Source organism: Lagenorhynchus albirostris, chromosome 16 (genome assembly GCF_949774975.1).
Source record: "Lagenorhynchus albirostris chromosome 16, mLagAlb1.1, whole genome shotgun sequence".
NCBI lineage: Eukaryota > Metazoa > Chordata > Mammalia > Artiodactyla > Delphinidae > Lagenorhynchus > Lagenorhynchus albirostris.
Genome location: NC_083110.1, coordinates 67,015,722 through 67,031,799, shown reverse-complemented (window position 1 = coordinate 67,031,799; position 16,078 = coordinate 67,015,722). Strand labels below are relative to the sequence as shown.

The following is a 16,078-nucleotide window of genomic DNA, read 5'->3' as shown; positions in this document are numbered from 1 at the left end:
TCAAACAGCCCAAGTCTTCCTCGTAAAAGTTTTACAAGAAAATCATTGAAGACTAGCCGAGCTATCCTTTCCCTCTCCTCCTCCTTAAATTCCAAACCTGAGCCGATATGCTCGATTCCCACACTTGGGTGTCAGCTGGGCCGGCAGAGCGCTGGGCTGGCGGGCATGCGGCGGCAGAAACCTCAGCCCCTGGATCATTACACTTGCAGGCCACGACTTGTGGGATCCAGTGATTTGGACATATTTTATTTAACCAGCTTAGTAAAAGGTAATATTCAGCAGCTGTGATCTATAGCAGAATTACAATTTTCAGGGTCAAGGAGGGATTTTGATATTAGGAGGTTGGGCAGAATTGCTATGAAATCTCATGAGCCGTCTTTAAAAATAAATGAGAAAATAGGTTATCCAAGAGTCATTGTAAGGGAAAAATCAATAGGCAGTGTCTATTCACTTGGGCTATCAAAATCCTTGAAATGTGAACAAAAGTTTCACGTTTAGTGTACTGTAGGTTTTGAAATATCAGCGCTGGAGGCTCGGTGGGTCCAAATTCATTGTGCTGTGCATCCAAACGAGGTGAATCTTGTGAAGCTGCTTGGCTTCCTCATAAGAGAGTGGAGTGTCTTGGTGACCGCATTAGACGGGGGAAAGGAGACTCCTCCGAGGCAGGCGGTCCAGGCACCAACAGGGAGAAGCACCTGCTGCTCTGGGAGTGGGTGTGGCCGGTGGCTCAGCGCCCCTTCTGGGTGCTGCCTCCTGTCCCACGGGAGGGCGGGGCCACGTGTCTTCCCGCCCGCGCAATTCACAGTGCCTCTGCCCTCGGATGGGAAATGATCATTTAATGGCGAACTTCCTGCCGGTGGAATTTTGGCTGCGCCGGTCACCTGGAATGATAGCAGTTGTCTCCCATTCATTCATTCATTCATTCCAAATCAATCATTTTTTTTTTTCCAGTGTCTCAAATGTGTCTTCAAATTTCCTTCAGGATGCTATACCCTTGGCATTGATAGGCTCAAGTCGGCCCCAGCAAGACCGCCTTACCTCTCCAGGGTCTGTGACTGAATTCCTACGGCAGCTAATTGCCAGGGAACCACTGGGTCTCCCTCACCAGCCTGTGAGCTCTGGGCAAGGCAGAAACTCTCTTTTGTGGTCGGTGCTGTTTTCCAATCCTTGGTGCCATGTCTGACATTTAGTGTTAAAAATATTTTAAAACTTTTTTTAAATGAATATTTTTTAATGAATAAAAAAAAAGAATATCTTCCTTTTTTTTTTTTGGAATCTAAGGCATTCCTGAAGTACTTAAAGGCCATAATCATGAAGAATCTTTAACGAAAACAAAACACCCAAAAGTCCCCCACCTTCAATCATGTATCTCTACCATGATGTGTCACAGATCGGCTCATTTAATCAAGATGAAGGGGATGGTGATGGTTTATCATATGCCTCGTGGTGCTTTCCATGGGTTACCTGGTTGAATCTTCATATCTGTCCTTGGGGTGGCTGACCTTTTCCCTACTTTACAGTCAAGGAAACTGAGGCTCAGTAGATCATCCCAACACACCGACGAGGGAACCAGAGCTCATGTCCAGGTCTGTGATGCCATCTCTTCAAAGCCATGTCTTGGGGCAATTAAAGAAGAAGAAGAAAACTTGTATTCAAAAGCAACCTTAAACCTGATCCAAGTTTCATCATTAAAAAAAAAAAAATGAGTGTCTATGCTCACAGCACAGAAATTGTAATAAAGCACTACTGAAGATTTATAATACCCCTTCAATTAGAAAGGGAACGGGGTGGGGGCTTCCCTGGTGGCGCAGTGGTTAAGAATCTGCCTGCCAATGCAGGGGACACGGGTTCGGGCCCTGGTCTGGGAAGATCCCACATGCCGTGGAGCAACTAAGCCCGTGCGCCACAACTACTGAGCCTGCGCTCTAGAGCCCACGAGCCAAAACTACTGAGCCCGTGTGCCACAACTACTGCAGCCCACGTGCCTAGAGCCCGTGCTCTGCAACAAGAGAAGCCACCGCAATGAGAAGCCCGCGCGCAGCAACGAAGACCCAACGCAGACAAAAATAAATGAACCAAATAAATAAACTTACAAAAAAAAAAAAAAAGGAAAAGGAATGGGAAGTAAGATAAATAATCCAAATGCAAAAGATGGGAATAGCAGACTTTGGAATTAGGCATTTTATTTAACTCATCAAATAATACAAGTTAGTTCAGGAAACAACAATCAAAATGTATTACTTGTACTAACGATATGTAGAACCACGTTTCCAAGAAATCTAATGAAGATAAATGCTGGAAATAAATTATTACGTGGAATACGGCAAATAAATAGATTTTTACAAAAAAATAAACCCTGTGAATATTAGAAAAAAAATGTGAGGTTCGGTGGTGCTGGAGGAAGTTGGAACTTGAAACTAATGCCTGAATGAGATGTAAGAAACAGCAGCACATTAATGAAAATTAGCAACAGACATTTGAACTCCGTTTCCTCATCCCCTTGGTTTTAGGAGTGATTTCTCCCCAGCCCCGAGACGGGCTTCGAGCCATCGCTCCTGACACCCACCGTCTAAGTGATCCAGATAATGTAATCGCAGCATCATTAGGAACCATGAAATTGCAATTCCTCAGGGAAGGAGCGCTATCGCTCAGTTACACAGAGAAGAGCGATTAATTAGCAGATCTCAGTTTAAAGTGACTATGTACTACATGGGTTCTAATCCCACGCCGGAGCAGCTCGCAGGCCTAATGAATTATCTGGAGGAAGTCGAGCTGGAGCCAGAAGACGTCACTCAAAATGTGATAATAAGTAAAATAAGACAAACTTTAAAAACCCGAAACTTGAAAATGATAGATCATCCACTATCGAGGTAAAGCTGTAAAGGAAGCCAAAGTGGGGGAGGTCAGCTAATTTTTCCTCTCCTGAAATGGCACTGTTGAGTGTGCAATTTAATATTTGGACTCCATTTGAGGCAACTTGATCTAAATGGACTCATTCATTCATTCACTCCATACATAGTATTTTAAAGTGACAACACTTTTATAGAATATGACGGGCTGGACCCATTCAACCCTTGGATAGTGAGTCCTCAAATGTCAGGCAAGGCAGATTGAACGCTGCACTTGAGACCCACCCCCCTCCATTATGTTAGCTTTGGAAACAATTCTGAAATGGACATCTCTGCCCCTTGGCAGTGTAACTGGAATCAGAATTCTTACGATTCTCAGGAAGATGATCCTGCAACCCAAACCCGGTTGGCACCCAGCCTCCTTGGTGCCTATGCTGAGCTTCGAACTAGGCTCTGAAATCCTGATTCTCGCCAGAAAATAGGATGGATGAGTGCAGAGATCAACACACTGTTAGGCTCAGCTGTTGGGCCAGCTGCCATCTTTCCACTTCACAACTTGCTTGGATTCCAGATTCAACCTCTCTGGGCACTGATGCCTCCATTCTGTATGTATGGGAGGTGGCAGGTGGTCAGACTGGGGCTTTAGTTCTAGGAGGGAACACCTGGGGAGAATGCCTGGGGGAGGGGCTGACCTGTCAATGGTGGTGAAACCCACAAAAGGGAGGGGCTGAACTCCTGTTTGAGAAAGAAAGGCTGTGGCTCCAAGGCTGGGGATCGGCACCACACACTGGTTTCTAAATCTCTTTCATGGACTTTATCCAAGTGCACGTTCATAACGCGCCCGTGAGCAAGGGTGGAGAAGCACAGTGCTAATGGTCTGGTTTCCTGATAGGAAAATGGATGCCCGAGAGGCAAAGTGACTCATCCAGGTGGGAATGGCTCCGAAAAAATTCGTGAGATCCAGAGCAGAACGGACACATGGAGCCCCATGTTCAAAAAGCAAGAAAAAAAATGCTTTTTCCCTTTCATCCCAGGTCTCTCTCTCAGTTTCTCATGGTGTTTAAAAACGTCTAGTTCATGTTCTACTAAGTTTAGTCGAAATGTTAAGTTACTAGCACAACTTGTACCATTCACTTTTATACCGTAGAGTGCCAGCTTTAAAATGCAAACGTCAGCAGATTTAACACGTGTGGAATCGCCAAAGTTGTGCACTGTATTCCGTGGCTCTTAACAGAGTGCCTCAAACTGGCCAAAAGAGACAAGCCAGACTCGGGAAGGTGGGAAGACGTAGGAGAGGGTTCCCCCAGGCGGGGAGCGGGCCAATGGGGATTCTCCTGGGGGAGTGCAGACCCTCATGGGCCTGGGCCCTGCCTGGTAGCTCGGGGCCCGCATTGCCCTGGAGCCTGAAGGTCAGGTTCCCTTTCTCCCCAGTGGCTGGACGGACACGCTGTGCCCCAGGTCTGGGGCAGGAAGTTGAGCCAGGCATCTCCTTCCATAGGCCCCCTGCCCCAACTGTCAGCAGATGGGCAACCTCAGAATGCACTGGATACACTGGGTACCTGGATCGGGGGGACCAGAGGCTTGTCCCTGCTGAGCACCCCATGAATGCACCCTGATGCTGCCAGCGCAGGGCGGGGGCTGCAGCCACCATGCCCCACCCCAGACACTGTGGGGTGTGCATCCTGTCCCCGCTCCTCGCCATGCCTGTGCCCAGGCTGGGGGCAGGTGGGCAACGGTTGCTGAGTGAAGGTGGGGAGGGGGAAGGCCAGATGGTACTAGGGTTCCAGGGGACAGAAGAGGGAGCAGCTGAGAACCAGACCCAAGGAACAGGGAGGTGGTGGGAGGCAAGACCACGTGAGCGGAGGCTCCAAGCCCCCAGTTCACGGTCCACTGTCCCATCAGACTTCATCTGCAAAACACAATTACAAAGATAAAACTATTAAGGATTTCAAGACAGCAACACAGAACATTAAACCCCAAGTGCAGGGGCCTCCTGAGTGCGGGGCCCGTGATACCGGCCCTGCACCCAAGCCCACTCAGAAGCTCAGCAGGCCACGTCTCCTGGTCTTTCGGAAGGTTCTACATGCCAAGGCTGCCATCTTACCCCTGGGCCCTTTGCCCTGCTTTGTCGGGAACATTCCCTTTTCCCTGCCATGGATGACTGGAGTTGGCAGGGACCTCCCTTCCAGCCCAACTTGCTGGTTTGCTGGGTGAGGAACCAAAGCCAGGAACAGGGTATGACTTGCAAAAGGCACAGCAGGGCCCAGGGCTCCGGGGACCTGAGGCCCAGCTCAGCCCAGAAGATACCAGACTTTGAGAAAAGTCCAAAGCCTCGTGGGTCTTGTTGCCAGGCTGCTCCTGGGTGTGAATGCACTGCAGCCACCACCAGGACCAGCATCTTCAGGGCGCCCCAGATCTAAGGCAGCATCCCCTCAGTATCAGAGGCCAAGGCGTTGCCGGTGTCCCCTGTGGGCTCAGCATCAGGGTGGGGCCTCTACTCGCTACTTAATTGTTTCTCACAAGATTCCTTTGGTGGAGGGGAGCGGCTAGTGATGGTGGAGGGTGAAGAGTGATTGCAGGGACTTGAGGACAGAAATGATGCTCACAGCTCAGATGAGGAGAGAACCAGGGTTTCCCCTGCCAATTCCTCAAAAGAACAAGGATCTGACATTTGGGGGGAAAAAAAGGGATCATAGCCAGCATGGATGGAAATGAGTTTTTCTGTACATCATGGTTTAAAAAACGTAACTGAGGGGCTTCTCTGGTGGCGCAGTGGCTGAGAGTCCACCTGCCGATGCAGGGGACACAGGTTCGTGCCCCGGTCCGGGAAGATCCCACATGCCGCGGAGCGGCTGGGCCCGTGAGCCATGGCCGCTGAGCCTGCGCGTCCGGAGCCTGTGCTCCGCAATGGGAGAGGCCACAGCAGTGAGAGGCCCGCGTACCGCAAAAACAAAAAAACCAAAAAAAACCAAAAACGTAACTGAGGAACATAGGCCCGCGTGGTGTGAAGGCCAACAGTACCAAGGAGGCCAGTGTTCCTGTGGCCGGGCCGTGGCTTCCAGAATGTGGTGCTGGTTGAAGAAGAGAGAAGCCTGGCTGGAGGCTGAAGACCTGGCATCCACCCCTCGCGCTGCCACCGACTTCCTGGGTGATCCTGAGCAAGTGTTGTTCCCTCTCTGAGCCCCGTTCCCCCATCTGAAGATGAGCAGGTTGTCTAATGGCCCCTAAAGCTCACACAGCTTGAGGGCTCTGTGAGCCCAAGCTCGTCCACCTGCTTGGCTTTTGCCATCCAAACTGTCACCAAGGAGGCCAGCATGGAGCTCAAGGGACGGTGATCCATGTTTCCTCATTTCAAAACCCTGCTCTCGGGCTCTGTGTGTTTCATCTCTCCTCAAAAAGGAGCTCAGGGAGGCCCGTCCGGAGGCCGGGATGCCCAGGCGCCTCCAGGCCCCGAGTGCCACGTGGCCAGACATCAAAGTGTCTCCAGTGTCTGGGGGTGCTGCTGGGGGAGGGTGATCAACTCACCCACGTGCCCAAGTCTGGATTCTGCTTCTATTTTCCCCGTTCCACATGGAGGACAGAGGGGGGAGAAGAAGGGGAGAGAAGCCTTTGAAAAGACGTCTCCTGCCCGCTCTGCTCAGCCTGGCCACACTCCTGTGGTGCAGCTCTTAGCCACTCGGCAACTTTTTTCCCTTTCATGATATTTTGGGTTTCCGATCGCCTTCCAAGTCAAACTTTTATCATTTAATAAGCAGGGAGAAGGAAATCCTCCAAGTCAGTCCCAGTCTAAATGGTCCCCATTCCTGTCCCTGGCCTCTCCTGGCTGGTCCTGCTGCACAAGGGGCCAGTGCTCACGAGGACCCATCCACCGACAGGTAAGCGTCAGCCCTACTCCTGCTCCAGTGGGGCGACTGCACAAACGTAGTCGTGGAGATTGCAAGGAGGAATGAACACACAGCACTGCTGTTTGGAAAGGACTTTGCCAAGCAATTTATGGACATGGGCCTTAATCTCAGGGGCGGCAGTGGAAGGCGGCAGGGGCAGGGGCATTGCAATGTGATCTCCAGGCCCCGAGAGTCGCTTGCCTGAGAGCAGAGAGCAAGACAGGACGCTGGGCATGAAAACCGCTTTCTGACCACCAGCCCCAGGGCTGGGGGGTTATTTTACCTGTTTTCTTATCTATCTTCTTGACCGTGTGTCTTTGGGGCCTGGAACATAGTAGATGCTCAATAAATATTTATTGACTCGCTGGATAAATCTGATTATACCTCTCATGTTTCGAACAGGGAAAGATTTGATTATTTAGAAGTCTTGTTGGGGACGATAAAAAGCTCACTGAAGCCATCTAGCTCTCCCCGCTCTGTGATTTCTTGGGAGGGGTGGGCTTGGATGAAGAGGAGATGGAAATGATGCAGAGAGAGGCTCTGAGGGTCACAATGCCCCGCTGTGCCAAGACCCCTGCGTAGGGGGGGTACCCTGGGTAGGGGGAGGGTCTGCTCAGGGCATAAGGGAGCCGTCTGGGCTCTTCCCTAAATGTCAAATTGTGCACCGCAGTGGCCTTGGCCTCCTGTCACCTTCAGCAGGACCTGGACAGGAGGTTGGAGCAGCTCACGGAAGGACGTAGTCTGCTGGGCCCCAAGGTAAACTGTACTAACGGCACACCTACCTCCCTGTTCTGCTCTCCTTCTCAGCAAGGGCACTGCTGAGGGAGGTGTCCCAGGGCCCTCAACCTGTTACCTCTCTCGGCAGAATGCACGTGTTCTCAGAACCCCCGTGTCTGCCTGAGCAGCCCTGGGCCCTGGCCGGGTGTGTGTGGACTTTTGGGGCAAGGCTGTGTCCCCGGTAACCCATCCATTACCCAGAAGGGTAGCTGATGCCAGGAGAAACCTCCAGAGAGCTGGTCCCAGGGAACCCAGGCCCCCTTCCCTTCTCCTTCTTCTTCCAAAGACCGCTAACTACTCCCTTGAGTGGTGGGTCGCTTCTCCCCCAAATGCCAGATCTCCCACAGGAAACGGTCAGACCGGAAAGGTTCATCCAGAGGGATCGGTCGTTGATGAAGCTGCCTGGGGGATTATGAATCTGCATTTTTCCAGGGTCCAAGGTCAGGAACCAAAGGAGTGAGTCTTTAAAGGTGGGGTTTCAGGTGTCTCCCAGCCAGCCCATAGGGTGTCACCATGCAGGGCCCTGGCTGACCTTACAATTGTACACCCTTCGGAGGGCCAAGGCCTTGGCCACCTCCTGTGTCTAGAAGAGAAGCAAATAAGGGAAGGGGGCAGTGTGGTCGGAGCCTCAGGGAGTGGGGCTGGCCGGCTTCTGTCCCCGCCTTTACCAGCCTACGGCCTATGCTTCTCCACTGAATTTAGCAGCAGCTCCCGTCTCCCAAGGAGGTGATGGATTCTAGCCACATTCTCAGCTCCTCTCCCTTCTGATGATGTAAGACAGGGAAAATTAAGAGGAAAATGCAGTACAGTGAGGCGCACTGCCGAGCCCAATGGTGGGTATACGGTAGGCCTCCGTAAGTGTCAGCTGAGGGCGCCTCTGTGGCCAGGATCTTAGGCAGAACTTTCTGGAAAGAAGCTGGAGCCCGAGGTTGTATTCGTTCTCAACTCTTTGGGACCTTGTCATGCAAAAACCACTTATCTCCAACTCAGATACTTTTCCTGGCAACGTAAGTTAAAAACAAAAAAGTTGAGGCCACAAAGCAGCACTGAGCTGGACGAGAGCCTTGGCTCCCCTGGTCCTGTCTCCTCCTGCGTACACTTTGGGGAGGCCGGGGGACATAGGGGGTGCGCCGCACTGAGCAGTGCCTGTCCTGCCCCCAGGAAAGTCCAGGCAGCCCTCAGCAGAGGAGAGTGCGCGGTCGATCAATACAGGCTTCGGGGCCGCTGGGCTATTATTCACGCCAAAGGGCCTTGTTGGGATGAAGGGAAGGAGTGCTGCATGGGTTCACAGAATCACAGGCCGGAGCTCTGCTCCTCGGCCCTTCCCCCGTCTCTGTGATAATCTTGGTTATTTATGCAGCGCAAGTAGCGAGGTGATTCAGGATGAAGAAGTGCTTTCCCCACAGCTTGCTGGGAGCCCCATGAGGCAAGGCAACAGGGGTTGCGTGTGATTTGGGCCAGGGTTCTAGGAGATATGTACCCTGCCCTTCCTCTCCTTTGGCTGTTTCTGAAGGAGGGGCCCAGAGTGGCACGAAGTGGGGCCTACTTGCCTGTGTTCCTCCTTCTTGGCTACTTCCTGGGATGAGGCCCCCTAACCAACTCCATCCTTAACCTGCACATTGCCTGTTCCTTACCTCCTCATACACTCCCAACCTCATACACTCCCATTCCTGTCCTGCCATCTTGGCTGCCCCATCATCTTGGTTTGCCCCATCATCTTGGTTTGCCCTACCGTCTTGGTTTGCCCTACCATCATGGTTGCCCCACCTTCTTGGTTGACCCACCATCTTGTTTTTGCCCTACTTGCCTCTGGCAAGCTGGCTCTGGAACATTCACCTGTTACTGACCTGGAATGCTCACAGACATGGGCAGTCTCTCTCCGCACTCACTGTGTCTTTCCTCCAGCGCAACAGGAGAGGACACTGACGTTGGCTCCATCACCCGTTTCGGGACCCTGTATCCAGCCTTGGCTCTAATTGCACACCCTATTCTCTTGCCAGTACCTGGCTGCTCTCGGTTATCCTTCAATGGCTCCCTTCTAGGGTGCAGTGCCGACGGCTTTAAGAACTTTTCTGAGCTGTCCGTGTACACAGTCGCCTACCCCATTTTAAAAAGGCTGACATCTCGTCTAAGAGCCACCTGACTATTCACATAATGTGGGTGGCCTCTCGCAGGTACCACTGGTTTGAGTCCAATGTGCTGCAGGCAGAGTAAAGTCATATAAACAAGAGTTTCCTGGGGTTTCGTTTCAGGTTAGTGAGTTATGGCATAGGGCGAGGCCAAGTTTGAGGGCCACCCCCTCATCTCAGGCAGTAACCTCGACCAGTGTCTCTGGGAGTCAGACTGGGGATGGCTCACTACACAGTCTTCCTCCTTCCTTCTTTCTGGAAAAACGACTCTGAGCAAGCCTTTTGCTGAGGTATAGAGTCCATTCCAAAGGTGGCAAGTTGTCGTGTGGCTAATTTGGAGTGGACTGAAATGGAGGCTTGAGATCCCCCAGACCTGGTGTGTCTGCCATTTCTAAGCCCACAGTGATCCATGAGGCTGAGGCCAGGCCTCACCTGGCTCACACCTGCTGGTCCCTCCTGTGCCACGGCTCCTGTAGGGCCATCTGTCCTTGTGTGGGTGATGCTGAGAGGTGCTGTGCTGGGCAAGGAACGTGTACCATCTCTCCCCTTCACATCCACAGAGAAGCTGCCCAAGGGGTCTGGTCTCTCTGGGGATGGGGCGGGGTGGAAGTAGAAAGAGGCTGGGAGAAAAGTACTCCCCATTCCCTGATATTGACCAGAACACCCCAGCTCTGCCAATGAACCAGGGCTCTCAGAGTGGCTGTATGGTTATGTGAACTCATCGAATCAAACAGGGTGACCAGATGCGTCCAGCAGTTACAGCATGGAAGATGCCATTGACTTCTGACTTAGGGTGATGATGATGATATTGGAACTTTTTCCCGCAGGCTCACAGCCCATGGAAAAGCCAGACACTTCACAGAAAGGAAAAAAAGGTGGAAGGTCAACCCCAGGAAAGTGCTGCTTCTGTTGTCTATTAGGAAAGCACTGTTTGCAATGAGCTCATTGATGACACAGAGATGGCCCAGACGTGCCCCCATCGCACCCTCCCAGCACCAGCCAGCCGGACACACGTGTGTTCCTTTGAGAAGTCCCTACTTACTTTCACTCCAGACCGGAGTCCTCCAACCACACACTCAGCTAAAGGGGGAGGCAAGTGGACCAGAGACAGGGGACTCACGGCGGTTCCTCGGAAACCAGCCCCAGCCATAACCAAACAGCAGTCCTTGGCTCTGGACACACATCTCTCCCAGGAAAGCCATCTCCACTCCACTGGGTGCCCCACCGGGCTAGCCGTTCAAACCAAAGAGATGAGGAAATCATGGCTGGTAGTTAATTCTCAACTACGTAGACAAACGGCTATAAATATTTATGATAGGAAATTTCATTATTTAAAAATGCTGCTCTAAATTTCCAGCTATCTCCATGAGAGTGCCTGCCGAACAGGTTGCAAATTAAGAACAATTATTTTTGTCTTCCGCATTTGAATAGAACTTACACCTAAAGTCATTTAAAGGGGTTAACATCCGCCTTAATTAAATATTAAAGTGTGCCTGTACCTGCTGCTATTGTTGCCCCTTCGAATAAGATATAACCTATTTTTGACAAGTTTTCATCTTTCTCTGTGGAAGACGCTACATGAAACCAAATCAGCGGCAAAGAGGAGAGTAATGAATAATCTATTTCATATTCCAACAGTACCCAGAGCTCGGAGTGGGAAAATATTCAGTCGGATGATGGCAAGAGGCTGCTTGGGTACCACATGACACAGCTAAGGTTTAAATAATAATAATAATAAAAAAGCGATAAACAAATCATTAGCCCTTAACAGTTTAATGCAATTTGTTAATGAACGTAATGGTGGGGACTAATAATGAAAGAAAATAAAAACGTCTAAACAGGCGCCAAGTTGCTGGCGATGCGCAATTATTTCCTTGTCAAGTTTTTATGATTTAATGAGCCCCTCTGGGACTGACGGCTGTCAGTCAGTCGTGACTTTTTGACACCATTACAACTTCAAATACAGCAGCAGGCAGGCTGTTTTCCTCGGATTTGAAATACTGAAATGATCTGACAGTTTTAAAGAAAAGATGTGCAAAAGAAAGAGGGAAAAAAAAAAGGAGAGAGGAAGAGAAAGACGGTTGCTTTCCTTTCTTTCCTTTTTTTCCCTTCCCCCTCCTTTCTTCTGTGGAGTAGATAATCTCTGGATGCTGTTTGGTAATGAAAATCCAATCACTGAGGTCATTACCTGATGAGGTTTTTGGAACAGGCAGGCTTTTTTCCCCCTCTTTATTTCTTTACTTAATGATAACCCTCAATGGGCTTGCCCCGCATGGGACGGCCAGAGCTGCACAATTTTGTTCACCATTAATTTCAGCCTTTGAAGCTCAGGGCTCAGAAGCAGTAGCAAAGCAAACCCCCCACCAAGCTCGTTCCAAAATAAGACAATCCAGCCTGCCTTAAACAGAATAGCAAACGGCCTCCCAGCCCGGGCCCGGCAGCTGACGTCAGGCCCGCTGCATTTGCAGGCATTCGTCGGCATTCGTCTTCAACATGGAACATTTAAAACTCTTTACGACTTAAGAGACTTTAATTAAATTGCTTTTGATTCTGGAGCGGGGCAGCATCCGCCTTATTTACACTGCCAGGGAAACTGTTTAGTCTGCATGAATTTTATATGGCCAGGGCTTCCTCCTTCCTCTTCCTCCGCCGTCTCCTCTTCCACACCCCACCCTTCCGTTGAACACAATTTTTAACAAAGGCTCCTGACTTTAGAGATATTCGTCAATTTCACATTAAGTTCCTAGAACCTTTCACAGTTCTATGAATGGCTTCCAAGGCGTGGGCTTTCCTCCTTCCCCAGGGGAGCAGGGCGAACAATTTTCCTCCCTTGGGCCACCTCTGAGTCTGTCCTGCAGCGTTCGAGAGGGCCAGGGGCCTTCGGACCAGCTTCCTACAAAGTGGTCACTATCCCGGGCTAGGGGGTCGCTCTTGAGGTGAATTTGATGGGGCTGTTAGGCCAAGGGCTATCTGTTCATCTTCCCACTCTCAGGGTTGAATTGGGGCAAAATCTTAGGCAAGGGCTGATAATGACATAGAACCCTAAAGAAGAAGCCACTGAAGGGCGAGCGATGCACTCCCTCCTCATTTCCTCGTTCAACATGAACGCCAGGTGTTGATGAAATATTTAGGAGCCAGTTAGATGATCAGATCAACCTGGCTTGCCAGGTGGCCTTAGGAAGAGGCCGGCGTGAGGTGTAGCTGGGTGACGGATTATACACTTTAGCTAAGACCAACTGTTTCAAAGGAAGCCACCAGAGGTTGGTAGAATACTTCCCCATCATTAGAGTTTCAAAACGAGAAGGAGATTACTTGTTTCCCTGCTTTTTCATTGTTTCTTCGATGTGTTTAGCAGGTACAGAATTCCGTTATCAGAATAAAAGATTCTTGCTGAGATAGATCCCTTACGCTGATAGGAAAATTAGTACAGCCTTCCCACTCCTTTGCTGGTCTACCTCGCTCTGCCAAAATCCCACACCATCCCTGCGAAGTACATGCTGCAGCTTTCTTTACACGATACTAAATGATTTACCTGAACACGTGCAGGCCCTAGCCTGTTTCGATGAGTACAGTTCCTCGGGTGGATTTTGCCATTCTGCATTTCCTCTCTAAACCATAATGGTTCTCTTCTGAGTTAGGGAAAAAAAAAAAAAAATCAAGTGCTGCATCCGGTGATCTCGGCCCATGGGCACAGGTGGTTAGCATTTTTTATGAAGGGAACAGGTTTGCTTTTCAAGGATTCAAAGCTTCCAATTATACTCAAAAGATAGAAAGGACCCTGTAAGTGCCTATGAAGTCTTAAGAAAAACACATTTTGCTTTATGACTAGCGGGAGAATGACCTCAGCTTGGGCACCTTGAAGCCTGATCATAAATGAACTCATTTTAAACGCAATTCCCGGTTACCTCGGACAGAAAGAAACCAAAGGAAATCACAAAGCGTGGCAGAGGTTTGAATACATCGTGAATTCAGGAAGGCTGTGCTCACGTTTGTTAGTGAAAGACCCAAGCCATCCTTTTGTAACGCGCTGCAATCCCTCATTCTTTTAAAGGAGGTTAGTGACCATTTTCCATCAAGTTTATTTCCAGTGGATCAGCCTATAGGACTCTACCATATTGATAATCACATTTGAAATTTCTCACTGAAGGAGTCAGATTCTTGCTCTTCCTGAAATATTCATGCTCTCTTTACATACTGGAATGGATGTGGAGAGAACCCTGTCAGACCTTTTACACGTATGAGGGCTGCTTTTGGCAGTGCAAATACTAAGACGGAAAGGATACAGAGATGCTTACGCAGGTCAGGGGAGAGGAGGTCACCATTAAATACCAGGCCGGGGCTCTCTCTGCCAGCAGATTCTGGGGAGTATGGGATGTTTGGAAGGCAAGGAAATCTTTCTTGTAGCCAGTAATCAAAGTTGTGAAAAGTGGATATTGGGCAGTCTCAGCAAAAAATATTCTTGGGTAAAAAAAAATATATATATGCATAGAAAAACAGGGAAAGTGCTAAGTCAATTTCCTGCACAACTGCTATTAAATACCCACCTTTACAGTGAAAGCTCTCAGGCAGGTGGACTATATTCATTATGCCTGGGGAGGTACAGGGCTGGTTTGCTGGGCCGGTCACTGGCTCTGGCCGCTGCTTGCCTCTGCATTTTTCATGCTCAGACATCACAGAAGGGCTGATCGGTGACAAGAAGTGTGTGACAAACAGCACAGTCCATCAGAAGCCCCCACGACTGCCTCATCATGCCCTCTCCCAAACCAGGACCCCTGACATGTCCACAGGGCAAGCAAGAATGTCACCGAGGCTATTTTGGTCAGTAGATGAAATTACCAAAAGGCAAATAAACATTCGCCTTCCCCTATGAAAAACAAATCTGGGTGAAGACAAACCTAGAAAAGGAAGCCAACCCACATGCAAACAGGAATAGAAAATATTTTTACACTATTTGCACTTCAGCTGAACAGCGGTGAGAGAGAGGGAGGGTCATTCAGGCCCTGTCAGCGCGAGAGAATGATTCATGTGACCATTTTGTCTTAATTACTCAGAACGAGCCATGGTCGCTGTTTATCAAGGAAGAGCAGATACATCAGTGTCTTCTGACAGAAAGAGTGATCGCTGTCAGGATGGTGATAACCAGGACGATGGCCAGAATGACGATCAGGACGCGGTTCTGGATGATTCTAGGAGAGAGCAAAGGAGGAAAAGCGATTCACACAGATAAACCGAGGACAAAGACCATGTAAGACCAGGTCGGCTAATCAAACGGGGGCTTCGCGGATGGGGGTGGGGAGCCCAGTGTGGGGTGTGCGTGTGCGTGCGTGTGCCTGTGTGCGTGCGTGTGTGTGACCACGCAGCTCTGGGGTTCCACAAACAATCCACCAGCAAACGAACGACGCCACAGCGATTGTCACGAGGCACCCGGAGAAATGCTTCCTGAGAAGCTGCAGCGAATCAAATGGCTTTCTGGTCTCCGAGTACCATGTAGTAATCTTTCAGAGATCAAGGGCCCCATGCGAGCTTCTCTTTTTAATTTAACATGTGAGACAAGCCTCATTTTTTTTTGCAGTGTTTCCCGTGAAAGTGAAAGACTCCAAGGAAACATATGTCAGTAAGGTACTTACCTGTACAGAAATACCCAGGGAAAAGTAAAAGAGAGATTTAGGAAGAAAAGGACAAGATTAAGAAGCAAGTGTCAAGCTTGCAGCTCAGGCTATGAAACCATCATCTGTCACTGGGGCTCACGCTCCGTTACGCCGAGAGGAAACGTTACATGTGCTCCGTGGCAAAAAAAAAAAAAAAAAAAAAAAAGATGGAAATGAGGAATAATACAAAGTACTCGGGTGCCTCGTGTGCTCTGGCTGGTGGGCCCTCACCTCTAGGGATTCCAGTCCCCTCAGCTCTGGCTCTGCCAAAGGCAGATGGGGACCTGGGGACTCAGAAGGAGAGCCGGAGCGCAGACGCACGCTCCAGGACGCCTGCAGAGGGCTTCTGATGAAGTTGTTTCATACTTTGTTACCTCATTCTGAGAAAAGAGGTCGAATATCAGAATGCCTCGTTGAGGTTGTCTAAGGGAAAAAGCTGGGTCAAACAGCCCTGCCCACGCTCGCTCCCACAGAACCGACCATGCAGAAATAGAGGCAGAGTGTTGGGCACTCCGGCCCGCTGTTCATCCAGTTGTCAAGACCCCACAGCAAACCCCATCTGCCCGTCCTCCAAATACCAAGGAGAAAAAAAGGTCTGCTGCCTTGTCTAGACACAGAACGTGGGAAGGGGACTCCCATGGGAGGAACTAGGTGGGACCAGCCAGGCCCCCGGTTTAACAGAGACCCCACCCTCCTAACTTCACATCTTCGAGAAGAAATCTCTACAGGGCCTTCGCAGTCTTTTCTAGCTTCTGGGTGAGTTTCTTTCTCGGAAGAATGACACCATCCTT

At 50.0% G+C, this 16,078-nt stretch overlaps 1 protein-coding gene across 8 annotated transcripts in view; it reads right to left on the bottom strand.

Annotated features, from left to right (window-relative positions):
* Positions 1-2,201: 2,201 nt before the first annotated feature.
* The window catches only part of VTI1A (vesicle transport through interaction with t-SNAREs 1A), a 368,132-nt gene continuing 354,255 nt past the window's right edge, over positions 2,202-16,078 (bottom strand). For 4 of the 8 annotated variants that reach the window (XM_060125936.1, XM_060125928.1, XM_060125938.1 and 1 more), the window contains one exon: positions 11,397-14,825. Coding sequence is in view for 2 of the 8 variants with exons in the window: in XM_060125928.1 (XP_059981911.1) it covers positions 14,732-14,825 (94 nt within the window). In the remaining 6 variants the exon portion in view is untranslated. Of the gene's footprint in view, positions 4,759-11,396; positions 14,826-16,078 lie in introns of those variants that run through there. The other 4 variants (XR_009536001.1, XR_009535998.1, XR_009536000.1 and 1 more) reach the window with 4 other exon arrangements.